The sequence below is a fragment of the Mustela lutreola genome, chromosome 7 (assembly GCF_030435805.1).
Source record: "Mustela lutreola isolate mMusLut2 chromosome 7, mMusLut2.pri, whole genome shotgun sequence".
NCBI lineage: Eukaryota > Metazoa > Chordata > Mammalia > Carnivora > Mustelidae > Mustela > Mustela lutreola.
The window spans coordinates 37,693,270-37,708,495 of NC_081296.1; the positions used below are offsets into that span (position 1 = coordinate 37,693,270).

Consider the following 15,226-nt stretch of genomic DNA (forward strand, 5'->3'; position numbering starts at 1 on the left):
GACGTAGGACCCTTGCGGTCCCCCCGCAGCCAAACCCCCCGGTTCGCGCGCTGGGCGCTCGGCGCTGGGCGGCGTGTGTGTCGCTTTAAAAGCTCCCTCCCGGCGCGCAGGGCCGGCCCCTTCTCTGACAGCGCCGAGCGAGCCGAGCCGAGCGAGCCGGGCGGCCTTTGAGGGAGCCAGCGCCCGCCCGGGCGGCCAGTCCGGCGGGGGGCGGCGGGGCGGGCCGGGGGCGGCCGGGGCGCGGGCGGCTCGGCGGCGCGGCGCTCCGGGAGCGGGCCCAGGCCCGCGGAGCCCCGGCGGGGCAGGGCAGGGCGAGGCAGCGGAGGGAGGCCCAGCTCCGACCCCGCGCTGCTCTGCCCCACCGGCAGCGACCCGGCGCCGGGTGGCTGGCGAGGCGGCGAGCGGAGCGGGAGCGGGCCAGGGGGACGGCGGGAGCGGAGCGGAGGCTGCGAGCCCGGTGAGCCCGGGCCCGGCCCGGGCCCGCCGCGCGCGCCCCCTCCCCTCCCTTCCCTGCGCCTCGCCTCCTCCTCCTCTCGCTCTCCTCGCCTCCTCTGCTCCGCCCGGCGCCGCTCCCGCCCGCGCCCGGGCCGCGGAACCCAGCCCCGCCGGGCCCCCTGACTCGCGCGCTCTCGGCCCGGCCCCGCGAGGACCCGGTCCCCGCGGCCGCCGCCGCCCCCCCCCCCCGGGTCCAGCGGCTTCCGGACCTTTCCCACCGCAGACTGAGCGGTGGGAGCCTTCTCGCCCCCGGCGGACAGTGGGGCCGGGCTGAGCGGACTATCGCGGCCGCTCCGGACGCCGCGGGTGCCGGAGTGCGGACCTTCTGGGTCCGGGTTGAGCGCGCCCCGGGCGCCCAGCGGTACCCGCTCACTCCCGGCAGGGCAGGCAGACCCCGGCGGAGCCCGGAGCCGGCCGATCTGGACTGGACAGAGCAAATCCCGGACTGTGCCGAGCCTGGGGGATCCCGGGCGTGGGCTGAGGGGATCCCGGCGCCCTCCGATCCCTCCGACTTTGGCTCACACGCTGGGACCGGCCCGGCGTCGCCTCGGTCGCCCGGCGCCCGGGTCACCTGTGGCCTCGGAGCCCCGAGCCCCCCGGACCCTCTCTGGTTCCCGACCCGGAGCCCCGCGGGGGTTGGGGGAGATTTTTCCGGCCCCCTTCCTTGGAGCGCGGAGGCCCCGCCCCCTCCCACCGTCCAGATGTCTCCCAAGGCGGCTCTGAGGACCTCCCTGTGGCCGGGGGCCGAAGGGTCCAGAGAAAGAAGCCCGCCCTAGGGAGCCTTGGGGGCCCCCCAACGTCCTCTTGGGGCTTGGCCCCCGACGCTGCTGGGAAGGAAGGCTGGTGCCCCCACCCTTGGTGAGTCCGGGAGCAGAGCGGGGGTTCAGAGGGAAGGCGGGGCTGAGGAAGGGAGGGTCCGCTGGGAGTGAGGGCACCCTGGGGGCACTGGGAGGGAGGACGAAGGACTGGAGAGGCCCTCTCGTGAACCAGCGGGACAAGGCCTGGCTGGGGGGGTGGAGGCACGGGGGACTGGGGAAGCTAGGGCAGGGTGCCCCGTAGCAGGCTGAGGACTTCTGCCTTTAGAGCAGGGACTCCTTCATTTCCTTCTAGAGGAAGAAGGGCTATGCTGTAGATAATCTGCCTCCATCACCCCTCCCCACAAAGGAAAAAAAATCCCCAGCGACGAAGGGTGCAGGCTGGCGAGAGGAGGGAGGCAGCGGCATTGCTTGCCGGCTGGTGGTGCAGCCTGGGAGGGCTGACGCCAGGCTTGCTCTCTCTGCAGGGGGCTGCCCTTCTCCATCCAGCTCCCTTTTCAGAGCTGCCCACATCTGGAGCCCCCACCACAACCACATCTGGAAGACCCCAGCCACCTTCCCTCTGCAGGTGTCAGTTGCACCCGGAGACCTCTGCCTTTGCAACCTCCTAGGAGTTGTGAGGGATTCCTGCTGCCTTCCCCCATCCCAAGGGCATCTCTTACCCTTAGTCCCTGCAGAGTCATCCCCCTGCCTCGGTGTCCAGGCTCAGCCAGAGATCAGCTCAGCCCAGGCACAGGCACTCCAAGTCCTGGCGGCCACTCCTGAGGCCCAAGGCCCCTCCCCCTGTCCTCCTGTGTCCTCACCTTGACCCCCTCCGTCAGACTCTGTCTTCCTCTGGGTGTCCCATTCCCCACCCAGAGGCAGAGGAGGCGGGGTGGCAGGGGGCAGGGGCTGGGTGAAGGCCACCCAGGGCCAGGGTGGGCTGGGGGGCCGTTAAGATGTGGAGCTCTGCCTGGCCGAGGGGGGCTCCGTGGTGGCAGACGCAGCGTGTGCCCGGCTGGGGGGAATATGGGCAGGCCTGCAGCAACGTGGTAAAGGATGAACATTCGGGGCGCCCCGGACCTCGGGCAGCCCAGTGACGACCCCAGCAGTGGTGGCCAGCGGGAGCGGATCCGACAGCGCATGAAGATGGTCATCGGGCAGCTTGAGGGCATCCTGCAGGAACTCAAGGAGGTGGCCAAGGAGCTAAGGGAGGTGAGTGAGGGGCCAGACAGCCCCCCAGACCAGTTTTCCTGGGCCTGGCCCAAAAAACACACATATGTGTTTCCATTTTTGTGTGTGCGTACTCAAAGCTGCATGCACACGTGTCACTTTGCTGGGTACTTCCTTTTCCTTGTTCTCCTTTCCCCCAAATCTGCTTTGCTCGGGACCTCAGCATACTCCAGGACTAGCGGGGCCCTGAGGTAGCAGAGCCAGTTTGGGCAACATGTCATGGGCCCAGGGTTCTGTGGTTAGCACTCGGGGCTGCCAAGGTGATAAATATAGACTAAATCCCACCGTAGCCTCTTAGTGGGAGACACTCTCCTGGGGCCCAAGCTGGCTTCTGATCCCACCATCTGCCTCCCAGACTCCGACCTGCTCAGAAACGGTTCTGGAAGAGTGTTGATGGCCCTACTGAGAAGGCCTAGCTCAGAGCATTCTCGAGAAGTCACACTCAGGCTACTCAGAACCCTTGATCCAGGAAAAATTGAAGCAGCTATATGCTCCCTGCCCTGAGATGGGAATGCATCCAAGCGGCTGCTACTGGGTACCAGGGTTCCTGTGTACTTTGGTTGGGGGCTGGGGGCAGGAATCTCATCTAAACGTGTGCATCCCTGTCCAGAGTTCTGAATGTTTCTGCCAAGGCTGAAAAGTCACTGAGAGATCCTGAGATGTTTGTCCCTCTCTGTCTCTCTAAGTGGAGCCCGGTTTAATTACTGCTTCCCACATTGCTGGGGTAATGAGGTACACATGTCCTCAGCCCTGCCCCCTGGGCTGTGTTCAAGCCCAAAATGCATGACCAGCGTTCTGAGCCACTGGCCTGAATTTGCCCACTGGGTGCCATTATGCCAGCCAGGTGGGCTTTAGGCAAATTTCACCTCCCTATAACCAGGGCCCCTGCAGAGATAGCAGAAAGAGTGATTTAACGGGAGTTATGGGTTCCTGCTTTCCCCAGCCAGCTGTGCGGGAGGATGGGGGCTCTAGGAGGATTGAGAAGAAGGGGTGATGGTAGGTGCCAACTGCAGCCTGACCTGAGAGCCAAGGAGCAGGAGATGTTTGAAGGGAGCTGTATCCAGAGCAGAGGGGTTGTGGAGAGGCTGGGACATGACCTGATGTGGGGCAGGGCAGGGCAGCCCCTCAGCCCAGAATCAGCCTTGTGGTGAAAGCCAGATGCCCCCAAGCGACCCCTCCTCTCCCAACCTCACTGGTCCAAAGAACAAAACCCCTCTTTGTCACTCCCTAGCCCATCTTTTTCTAGACCCTCTTTGGGTCCATCAGGGCCATGGGAACCATCCAGAGTCTCGGTCTTGGGCAAGGGTATGGGACTTATGCCAGGAAAGAGCCCACCCAGAAAAGAGCCAGGACTGACTCTAAGCCTGGAAATATGACAGCACAGAACCTACTCTCAATTGAGCATCTTCCCCGATCCGCCTCCCCTGTCCCCCCAAACATGGTCCTCCAGGTCATCCATAGGTCATCCATGCCAGCCCTGTCCATTTTCTGTTTGAAGAAACTGAGGCCCAGAGAGGGCTAGGGCCTTATCCAAGCTCACACAGCCTACCAGGGACAGAACTAACTGGAACTCGGGTTCCTGTTGCCTCTTCTGAGGCTAGAGCAGGTGGGCCAGCCAGCGACCTTTTTGCATCTTGACTGGGTCTTCTAGAGATGCTCTCTTATGCTCATGCCGTGATGCCCTGAGGGGGGCGCCCTTCTGGGGACAAGGCAGGGACACCAGAAGTACTAGGATTTATTTGCAGATTTTTAGATGTTCCCTCTCTCTCTTCTCAGCACATACACTCACCCACCCCTACGTCTCGAACAGCAGAGCCTCAGGTCCACAGGCTGTGCAGCCCAAAGGCCTGAGCCAGGACAGAGAGAGATGCATTCCCTCCCCCTTTATACCCTGGAGGCCATGTGCCTCCACCCAAGACTTTGGCAGGTTGCTACGGCAACCAGCATCTACCCCGTATGCCACTGCCTGCCCGCTGCCAATGGCACCCAGCTGGGAGGGGGGCAGGCCTCAGAACTCCCCCATCCCCCAGGCAGGGTCTGGACATGGGGTGATGGGCCAAAGGGAGTGTTGAGGAAGGCAGGTGAGGCTCCGGGAGGCCCAGGCAGAAGAGGAGACACCCTAGCTGACTTCCCGTGCGATGGGATTTGTCAGGAATGGAGCTACTCAATGGGGATGCCATGACTTGGTTTGGTGTATGGGGTTATAGCCCTGATCTTGGTTCTTGATCCTCCAAGGGGGCTTCTAAGGCAGGATCTACCTGGCTCTTCTCAGTCCCTTTGGGTCTACCCATGCCCATCCAGGGCATGGATAGACCCAAGGTCCAGAGGGTAGAGGCAGGTGCTTGTTTGTTCATTATACCTCCTTCCCCAGACACGACCAGCTCAAGGCTCACTGAGCTGAGGACAGCAAAACACTTAGATATAAAGGCAAGATTCGCATGCAAGACTGCGGGGGGAGACCACAGGATGCTTGATTGAAGGAGCAAGTCCATTCTCTTCGTCCTGCTGCTCCACTTCCCTTAGCCCCAGATACCACTGATCAGGGCAAACTCTCCTTGTCCCCTGGAGCATACAGCCTGAAAGTCACAGAAAGACGACAGACACTAAAGCACTTCCTCCCCCAGACCCTGAGCCTCTGTCTCCTCATCTCTGAAATGGGGATGCCAATCTTCCCCATCTCAGGATGCTCTTACAGGGATTTCTCTGGGGCTTGGTATGTGGTAAGTGGGGCTAACACAGCCCTAAAGGTTTTGGAGTTCCCTCTCCCAAAGCTCCCCCGCCCTCCCAGACCCTTGCTCCAGCTCTCACCGGGCTCCCCCATGTGATAAGAAGCGAGGTCCGTCCCATGGGTGGGTAAAGTTCCTTAATGGACTAAGAGAGGTGAGGAATGTGAAAGTGCTTTGAAAGCTGAAACTGCCGCAGAGGGATGTGACAGTCGATCATTAATTAGCCCTCATTCTCCTAGGTTCCCCAATACTCCAGGATGCCAGGCCAATCCCAGCAGGCTCTCGAAGCTACACAAAATTCCATGCATCTTAACTCAGAGATGCAGTGCAGTCCAGAGGCTAAGAGCACAGGCTTTTAGAGCCAGAGGTCTCTGGTTCAAATCCAAGATCCTCTCCCTTCCTAGCTGTGTGGACTTGGTCAAGTTACTTCACCTTTCTGGGCTTCTGTTCTCTGGCAAATGAGGATACTGAATGTTATACCTCCACGACCAGCCCCAGGCTATTGTAAGAATTAAATGTACTACCGTGTATAAAGTACTTAGCACAGAGATGGACACAAAACTAGCTCCACATCTTTTCGATATTATTAATGAGACATTCTGGCATTCGCTGGCTCCTTACTCCATGTGTGGCCTTGTTCTTTTGAAGTCCTATGAGCTTCTTAGTCATTATTGGAGTGGTCCAAGCCAGGCCCCTGGCCTTCTGGCTGGTACCCTTCAGCCTCTCCTGCGATAGACAGTGCCACCCTCTTCCAGCATGGAAAGGGGTCTCCAATGAGATGCCTTTGGAAGAGAGACCCAAAGGGTACAAGACAAATAGATATCCAGAAGAGCCTTCCGGGCAGTAGGTGCAGCTCCTACAAAGGTCCTGAGGAGGAAGTATGGAAGTATACTTGGCATGTTCGAGATCAGCAAAAAGGAAGCCAGAACAGCTGGAGTGGGGTGAACCAGGAGGAGAAAAGCAGGAAAAAAGAAAGGTCAAAGAGAGAGCAAGGAGTCCAATTACACAGAACCTTGTAGACCATGGTATTCAGATATACCCTCCGTGAGAACACCACATGCTCTCCAGCAACCTCCTACTTGTGGTTCTGGTTGGGCATCTGCCTCCCCACTGCTCTCCTGGTTCCCCACCAGCTGCGGGGCTCCGAAAGTCAGGGTCAAATACCCTCATCCTTGCCCTCCAGAAGCTGAGTTCCTCCCCTTCCTCCTGCCCAAGATGTCACTCAGCATAGGAGCTCATAAATGAACCTCAGGTTCACTGTGGGGGGACATAACTTGGCATGCCTGCCCACCTAGGGTGGCCATGGAGGATCCCACACACACACACCTGGTTTTCACAGGGAACAGGCCTGCTAGCAGTTGTGCAGTCCCCTGGGCAAGGGGCTGCCTCTGGGGCGGCATGGAGAGCCAGGGGCTGTGCAGGCACGAGATGGTTGTGGCCCGGCCAGGAAGCAGCAGGGCAGGAGAGGCTGGGGACCACGGAGCTGTGCCAAAGTGGGTCAGCTCTATCACCAGCAGCTCAGCAAGAATTGTGCAGAGTTTTTCTTCTTATTTATTTATTTATTTTTTCCTCACCTTCCTTTCCTCCCTTTTCCCTTTGCATTCTCTTCCTTTGGACAGATTCACGAAGCTCTCTGGCCAATTAGGCCAAATTGCAGGATGAGAGTCATAAATCACAGTCAGCTCTCTCCCCCCTCCCCAACTCCACAGCCCCTCCCCCTGCAAGACAATAAATAACATAATCACAAAATTAAAAAATAATCAGTGGTCATAAATAATGCAGATCTCCAGTTATGTAACCAGCTGCCTGGGGAGCTGGGAGGGAGGGGAGGAGGTAGCAGTTTGCCGAGGGAGGTGAAGGGGCCAGAGGTGAGGGAGATACCTGTGCTGGGAGTCCTGAGTCCTCAGCCCTGACTCTGGGGCCTTAGGGAACACAGATGTGCTTTCCTTGGCATGGAGGCTCAGCCAGGGCTGGAGGGAGGGCTGGGCAGGCGAGAGAGAACTGTGGAACTCCCTCTCAGAAGAGCAGCCCCCAGCAATGTTTTTGTTTGTTTGTTTTTGTTTTTGTTTTTTGCCCCCAGCAATTTTTTTAAGGCCTCTGTCTCACCTCATCCGCTCATCAATGGCTGTATTTGCCAACAGTGTGCCAATCTCTGTGCCAACTGGGGTTGCCATGGTGGGCAAAACATTCCCAGTCCCACCCCTCGGGAGGCTTACTGTCTCGGGGGTGGGGGGACATCCATCATATAACATACATGCGCATTAAAGTATAGCAGTGATAAATATCAGAAAATATTTTTAGGAAAGGCACAGGGTGCCTTGAGAGCCTGTCATAGGGAACCTGTCCTCAACGGAGCGTCAGAGAAGACTTCCTTCTGGAAGTGAGATGGATGAGTAGCAAAGGAGGGAGCATCCCAGGTGAGGCCCAGAGGCAGAAGCGGGCTCAGGGGAGTGTGTAGAGCTGGTGAGGAGGCAAGCCTGGCAGACTGGTAGCACCTGCTGGAGGACAAAGACCCTCCAGGCCAGAGTTGGTGGGGGTTTGCGTTCGAGAGGCTCAGGAGTCTGGGTAGCAGGGAAGTGCTGGAAGTGGAGGGGTGACATGGTCCCGTTGTCTGATTACTGAGTGCCTTAAATGTAGCAGGAGTGGGGCAGGAAGCTGCCACCAGACAGGGACAGTCGTTCAGATGAGCTAGCTGAGGCAGTGAACAGGACAGCAGTTGGGGATGCCCTCGGGGTGGGGCAGGTTTGTCATGGCTCTCAGCCCTACCCTTCCCCTCCAGATCAGGCAAGTCTTGTTCTTAAGGTGCCAGGACTCCTGACTTGTGGGCTCCGTTCTGCTCCTCCAGTGCCTGGGGCTTACCTTAGTGTCCCCATCAGCAAGCACAGTGAGGGGCTGAAGTCAGCAGTGTTTCCAGTCCCTCTGGCTTTGAAGCTCCATGATTCTCTGATTTTTATGTTGTCATTTCTCTCTCCATTCTCTCTTCTCCCCCTCTCGGTCCTTCTGTATATATAATTATTTCCCTGCACTCCAAGACAATCCCAAATTATGTGCAGGCAAAATGATTATTAAATCTCAGAGAGAAATCACAAATTTTGAGGCATCCGGAGCAGACAGGCAGGTAAGGTGGGGATTGCCCGCCCTCCTCCATCCCCACGGACCCCATGAAGTGAGGTAGAGGGGCCCTGCCTACCGTCTGGGTACACTGGGCACATGACTCCTCTTTCTGATCCTCACTTATGTCATTCAGCAAGTAGCTGTGCCTGTCCCTCAGGCTCGGGGCCAGATTTGCCTTTGAGCTTCATTACCTCTTGGCCATAAGACCCTCTTCTGCTTCCCTCTGCTCTGTCTGGAGACAGACCTACTTGAGGGAACATAGGTACCCCCCATGTGCTAGGATTTGAAATGCCCAACACGTCCCATTATTCTGCCACAGGCACTGGAAACTCCCATCCGCTCTTGGGCCTGGTGCAGGCGCCTGGTCCCGTAGGAGCACCCACGGGCACACGGTGGGTACTGATCTAGTCTGTGTTGTTCTACCTGCTTCCCGTGCGTCATGTCATTAAATCTTCCCAACGGCCCTATCAAATAGATACAACTCAAATTCCCCTTCATGAAGACACTTAGCACAGGGACGCTGGGTAACTTGGCTAAGGTCACACAGCCTGTCAGGGTGAGGCCAGGGTTGGACCCTAAGTCTGACTCCACAGCCTGGCTTCTTAAGTGCTTGGTGGTGCCAATTCTGTGTTTTAAGCCACACCCATAACTAGTGAGGCCCCGTCACCCTGGTGAGGAGAGGAGTTTCATCCCACTTTCAGGGAGGACACGGAGACTGGAGAGGGAAAATCACGTGCTTCAAGTTCCTTAGCTGAGACGTGGCCTCCTTGTCATAACTGCTAGTCCCCCTCTGTCCCATCCCTCCATACCCTGGGGATGAAACCAGAGAAGGGTGTTCTGATGGAGAAGGGGAAGGGGCTGAATGGGAAGGCTGCCTGAGCAGGTGGCCAGCAGGAACTTCTTGGGTGGGAAGGAGAGTGTCCAGGCCTGACAGCTTTAGAGATACTGCCCCTTTAGAGATCCCTGGCCTGTGTGGTCTTCCTCACAGGGCATTAGGAGCTCCAATTCTGGGCCCAGCCTGGCCTCAGCCAACCCTGTGTGGTCATAGCCTGTCACTCAACCAGATTCCCATTAGCTGTGTCCCCACCCTGTGCAACAGCAGACTCAGGCTCAACTTGGTCAGGGTCTCATTTGAGGGTATGGCTGTCCCAGAGACACAGGGCCTCCCCTCAGGCTGGCAGCACTCTGAGGTTCTGTGTCTTTGCCATCCCAGGCCCCAGGCCAATGGTTCTCAAAGTATGCCCCTGGATTAGCCTCTGAAAGTTTGGGTATGTGCCTTCCCAAGTCCCCCTCCCCCACCCCAGAACCTACTGAATCAGAAACTCTAGGGGGTAGGCTGGAGCACACTCCAGTGTGCGAGCCGAGCCCCCTGCTCTGGGCCGGGGCTCCCAACCCTCAAGTGGGGCTCGGGCTGAGCAAGGACTTCTAAGGGATGTGAGCTTCTCTGAGGGAGAGGGAGTCACTTGGGGGTGGGGGGCATAAGACAGGGTGGCCAGATTGGAGAGTGGGACCCTGTCCCCATTGCCCAAGCCCAGAAATCACAGCAGCACCTCATAGTGGTGTGCAACTTTGCAGGGGAGCAGCAGGAGGGGCTGGAAACTACAGCACCCCCCCCCCATCCCCTGCAGTTACTTGTGCCTGTGGTGTATCTTCTAGAAGCTCAGGAGAGGATGATCTCATGGGTGGAAGTCTGACACTTAGTAGGTGCTCAGAGATGGGAGATGATGACACTGTTCTAATCAGTGCCCCAGGGAGACTTTTCACAGCCCTCCTCATTGCTAAACATGAAGCCCTGGTAAGGATGGCAGGGCTGGGGTCATCACACTTGAATGGTTGAGGTCCAGAGAGGTTATGTGACTTACCCAAAGACACACAGAACAATGTCCAAGTTAAATCTGAAATCCAAATGTCCTAACTCCCCCAGTCTGCAGGTTTCAGCCAACTGTCCCTGCCACCCTGGGGGCCTGGAGCTATGAGGAGTGGATATCCCTAGGCATGGACACCCCAAAACAGCTTCTCAAGTCATCCCTATAAACACAGAGTTCTAAAATGTCAGAGATGGAAGGGACCTTAGAAATAAACCATTCACCCAACCTCCCCATTTGCAGATTGAGAAACTGAGCCTCAGAGGGAAAATGACGGACCAGGTCACCATCAGAAACCGCTCCCCCGCCCCCAACTTCTGACCAAGGAAACTTCCTGCTGCCCCCAAACACCTCAGTCCATGATTTTTGGCTTTGTTTTCATCTTGCACATTGGGGGACTCTCTACCCCACCCCTCACCGACCACCTAGCACACCCCTGGGCGGCAGTCATCCTCATAAACATCCGTTAGACTAGGGACTTCCTTAGTTCGTTCAGTAACAGACTGCTCTGACCCTGGGAAAAAGCCCCAGGGAGGTGCTTGGGACGGATCCTGGGCTCAGTGACTCACTGTGTATGTCCTGTCCTTGGGTCATTTGGGTCTCTTGGTCTCTCTACTTGGCTGTTATTGTTTGGCTGTTTTCAGTTTTGGTCGGAATCATTTCTCCTCCTCTTACACGGTCCTCTTCTGACATCTCTGATGGGGTCTCCCTTTTCCTCTCACTGTCTTCATCCCAGTTTCTGTGCTGCAGGGCCTAGGCGAGGGGACGTCCTGAGGCAGGCCACCTGGATAGAGGCAGGGTGTCCCTGCACATGGGGTGAGTTGGGTGCCCTGAGCTTGGCAGCCAAGCTGCCCCCTAAGTGCTTGTCACAAGCGGCTCTGGGCCTGAGAGGGGGGTTTCCTTACTGCTTACCAAATGATGCTTGTGTTATTCCTTCCCCAACAGCCAGGGTTGATCTCCACTCATCAGGGCACAGGGTGGGGACGGAGGGAGGAGGCTCTGGGGTTTGTGGGGGTGCAGTGGAGGAGACCCACGAGGACAGTCATTGACCAGCAGCACAAGCTGGTCCAGGAGGGTTTGGAAAACGGGGGCAGCGTCTTCCTCATGGTCACCCCATATCATTTCTTTTCCAAAGGTGTGTGGTCTGCTCATCTCTCCACTGAGTGGCCTTGCTGGAGGGTCAGCCCTGTGTAAACAGCTGCCTCTCCATCTAAGGAAAATGGAGCTCTGAGCACCAGAGCTGTGCCTAGAGCAGCAGCTGGCTTTGGGGGAGAGGGGTGTGAGGGTGCAGGGCTGGAAGGAGGGGCTGACGAGTAGGAAATGGCCCAAACCTGCTCACCCTTGTCCAACATGGGCCCTCAACAGGTGGACAAACCCGTGACCATCCTCTGGGGTCATCAGCCAGGCATCTAGCAGGGTGCGACGGGGACATGCTTGCACCCACATGATGCTAGGCCCCCTCACCCCTCTTTCCTTCCCCGGCCAGGTGGTGAGCCAGATCGATAAGCTAACCTCAGACTTCGACTTTGAACTGGAGCCAGACGACTGGACCACGGCCACTGTGAGCAGCACCTCCAGCAGCGACAAGGCGGGCGTGGGCGGCCCCTTCGATCTGGGGCACCTGGACTTCATGACGGCGGACATCCTTTCAGACAGCTGGGAGTTCTGCTCCTTCCTGGACGCATCCACGCCCTCGGACTCCGTGGACGGCCCTGAGCTGACCCGGCCCGGGGCTGGCCCTGACTACCGGCTCATGAATGGCGGCACGCCCATCCCCAATGGGCCTCGGGTGGAGACCCCGGACTCCTCCAGCGAGGAGGCCTTCGGTGCTGGTCCTGTGAAGGGCCAGCTGCCCCAGCGGACCCCGGGCACGCGCGAGAGGGTACGGTTCAGCGACAAAGTGCTCTACCACGCTCTGTGCTGTGATGACGAGGAAGAGGACGGCGAGGAGGTGGTGGCGGAGGAGGAGGTGGGCCTGTCCCCAGAGCCGCCACGTCCAGAGGCCCATGTAGGCCCCCTCAAGCCCTCCCCTGCTCCCTATAAGCCAAGGCGCTCTCCGTTGACTGGCCGCCGCCCAGGCCCCACCTTGGCCCCCGAGCAGACTCGAAGGGTCACAAGGAACAGCAGCACCCAAACGGTGTCAGACAAGAGCACTCAGACGTTACTGCCCTACACGGCTGCCAAACAGAAAGCCAAGGGGAAAAACTAGGGGCTGGGGAGGGGCCTGGGGGGCGGTGGGTACATAGAGCTATAAATATATATATATATATACATATATATATATTTAAACAAATGCAGTCATAATAAAATTTTAAAATGCTAAGTATCTAGCCCCAAAGGCCCCAGAGCTTTCTCGGAGCTCATCTTAGACACAGAGGTGCCCCCTCACCATCTAGGTCCCAGAAGGGGTGGCCAGAAGCCCCTTCCCTTCCTTCTCATCACAGGGCTCCTGGAAGGGGTGTTCAAAAGTATGTAAATTAGGTGGGATTCCTCTCTCAGGTTCCTGAGCATACTGGCTCTGGCTGCTGGCTCTGGCCCTGGAGCTGGCCCTGTCCTGGAGGGGATTTATCTGTAGGTGGCAAGCTCACAAGGAGCAGAGTCCAAGGTCAGGGTTAACTATTGGTCTGACAGGCAGGACTGAGGGCCTAGTGGGTCCCTGGGTCACCCCAGCCAGACCCAAGATCATTTACATCCACCTCCCCCCATGTTTTCTGCTCCAGGGCAGACTTTTGCCTCCCCTTTCCAAAGGCAAACTTACCTGGAGATCCATAACCCTACCCCACCCCCTTCCATCTCAGGGTTACTGAGGACACAGAGCAGGAGCATGGGCAGGCTTCCATGCTTCCCCAGACCCTGGAAGATCAGGCTAGGTTAGGCGGAGGCTTGTTTGGGGAGACTCGACCACCCCCAATCCTTCTAGCCCCCATCCTCAGCTTTGTCCTCTAGGGACAGAAGACTCAGGGCAGAGCCCCAGCCAGTGCCTAGTGTGGTCTGAGTAGGCCCAGTGTAGACCTGAGGCCCATGTGAAAAAGCAGGCAGCAGCCACGGGGCACGGGGGCGGGGGGAGCTGTGAATGAGGGCTCATGGCAGGCACCTGAACTTCTCCAAGGAGGCAGACCCGGAGAGGAATCCAAAGGCCTTACGAGGCCCCTGTTTCTTCACACAAGGACCTGAACCCACTTTAACAGGTCTCGAGGGCCACCAGCAGAGACAACATGGGAACCCACAGGTAAAAAGGCTTCATCTGGGGCGCGGCCTCCACAGGGACAGCACCTGCCTATCCTTGAGCCAATAATCACAATCCCTGCTCACCGTTTTTGGGCAGGTCTCTGCCATTGCTATACTGAGTGTGTTTTAGAACGTTATCTCATTTGATCTTCCCACAATAACCTGATAAGAGAGGAACTCTTACTGTCCCCAGTTTTCAGATGGAAAGACCAAGGTTCAGAGATGTTAAGTAACTGCCCTGAAGTCACAGAGCCTGTGCCACCCTGCCTCCCTTGAGTGTGTGGTTTCCAGGCTGACCCTGGCTTTGCTCTCTTGCAGCTTTGTGACCTTGAGCAAGTCCATTTGCCACTCTGAGCCTATCTACCTGGTCTAGAAAATGGGGCTGCTAGTCTTCACCTACCTCACTGGCTGCCGTGGGCCTTTGACAAGATAAGAAATGGGATTGGACATGCACTGTGATCAATGTGACTCCCAGCCTGGTTTCCAGTGTTTTCCAGGGAGGGGAGCATCAAGGGGTGTGGGGAAAGAAGCCATACACACCCCCAACTGGGAGCTGTCCCTGGGCCACTGCTTTGCCTTGCCCGCCCCCTCCCCCCAAGGCAGCTTGAGGCCGGGACAGCCGCAGTTCCATCCACTGACCCTCCCTCGGAGCAGGGAAGTGGTGGTCAAGGCACAGCAAGGATGTCATTCCTCGGGGGGCCTCCCTGCTGCCCATTTCAATTAAGGTAGAGTTACAGCCCACCAGGACCCATTGGGAGGGGTCTCTGCTGAGACTGCCCCTGCCTGAGCCCAGCAGAGGGGAGACAGAAAGGTGGTGCAGACCAGTCTGGAACAGAGGCCGAGGGTGCTATTGGCATGACACAGGCCGGGCCAAGGATGTGTGGACTGCAGCGTGGGGATCTCCCTTCAGGCCTGGGCTGAGGTCAGGAGTCAGAGCCCTGAAGAGCTAGCCACGGTGCAGCCTCTGGGGCAGAAATCCATGGGTGGGCTGGGGTGGGTGGTCGTGCTAATTGCCGGGGCCAGCCTGAGAGTTCAGGGTCTGAGCCCCTCTGTCAGTCCAAGGCCACTCTTGGGCGGTTCAGTGATAGGACGTGGCTCAGAGGATGGATGCTAGGGGCTCCCCTGAGGAAGGAGCCAGCTGGGGCCTGCCCTATCTGACCATGGGGATGGGGCAGTCCCTTCCCGGGTCTGGACTCACCTAGCTCTGAGGGAAGACATCCACTTCTACCTTCCAACTTGTTTTTCCTCTCTGATGGCCAGATTGTTTCTGGTCTTAACAACAGTCAGGGTAGAGAAACTACAGAATGGTCCCCATTTCACTGAGGAAGAAATGGAGGCCCAGAGCCAGAGATCTCTGAGAGAGCCCTGGACAAGGCATTGGCCTCTCCCAGTAGCCCACCCCCCACCCCACCGCTACATACACAGCCATCCACTCTAGCTCTGGGAGTCCATGTGGGCATGGCTGACATCTGTCAGCTGTTCCCTGTCCCGCCGCCTGGCTACTTGCCTCAAATGGGCCAAAAGTGCAAGGGGGCCCTGGAAGAGGAAAATGGGTAGAGGTTCTGGAAGGCCAAAGAAGTCATTGATTCCTCTTATAATTATGCTATACCCGCATGGGCTTCCCTTAGAGTGGCGTGGGCTCCTTGTGGCTTGCTTGTGACTTGAAACGCAAAATGTGGCCACCCAGGGAAAGAATTGTGGCTGTCAGAGCTGTGGAGCTGTGGAAGACATGAGCCACAAGCTCCCTGTCCTTCAGACAGAAACAGCTGTC

At 57.9% G+C, this 15,226-nt stretch overlaps 1 protein-coding gene across 2 annotated transcripts; it reads left to right on the forward strand.

Moving 5' to 3' along the window:
• Positions 1-228: 228 nt before the first annotated feature.
• On the forward strand, positions 229-12,553 carry INSYN1 (inhibitory synaptic factor 1). Of its 2 annotated transcripts, none has more exons than XM_059180428.1 (3): positions 229-1,353; positions 1,778-2,504; positions 11,714-12,553. In XM_059180428.1, exons 2-3 carry the CDS (start codon positions 2,349-2,351, stop codon positions 12,434-12,436), a joined length of 879 nt encoding a protein of 292 aa, XP_059036411.1. In that variant the 5' UTR covers positions 229-1,353; positions 1,778-2,348; the 3' UTR covers positions 12,437-12,553. The 2 variants fall into 2 exon arrangements, with proteins under 2 accessions (XP_059036411.1, XP_059036412.1); XM_059180429.1 differs by lacking the exon at positions 229-1,353 and adding an exon at positions 10,964-11,043 and having other exon boundaries at positions 2,397-2,504.
• Positions 12,554-15,226: the final 2,673 nt, after the last annotated feature.

Coding starts and splice junctions, on each gene's coding strand:
- INSYN1 (XM_059180428.1), top strand. CDS start 2,349: ATGAACATTCGGGGCGCCCCGGACCTCGGGCAGCCCAGTGACGACCCC. Junction 2,505..11,713: donor TGGCCAAGGAGCTAAGGGAG/GTGAGTGAGGGG, acceptor TTCCCCGGCCAG/GTGGTGAGCCAGATCGATAA.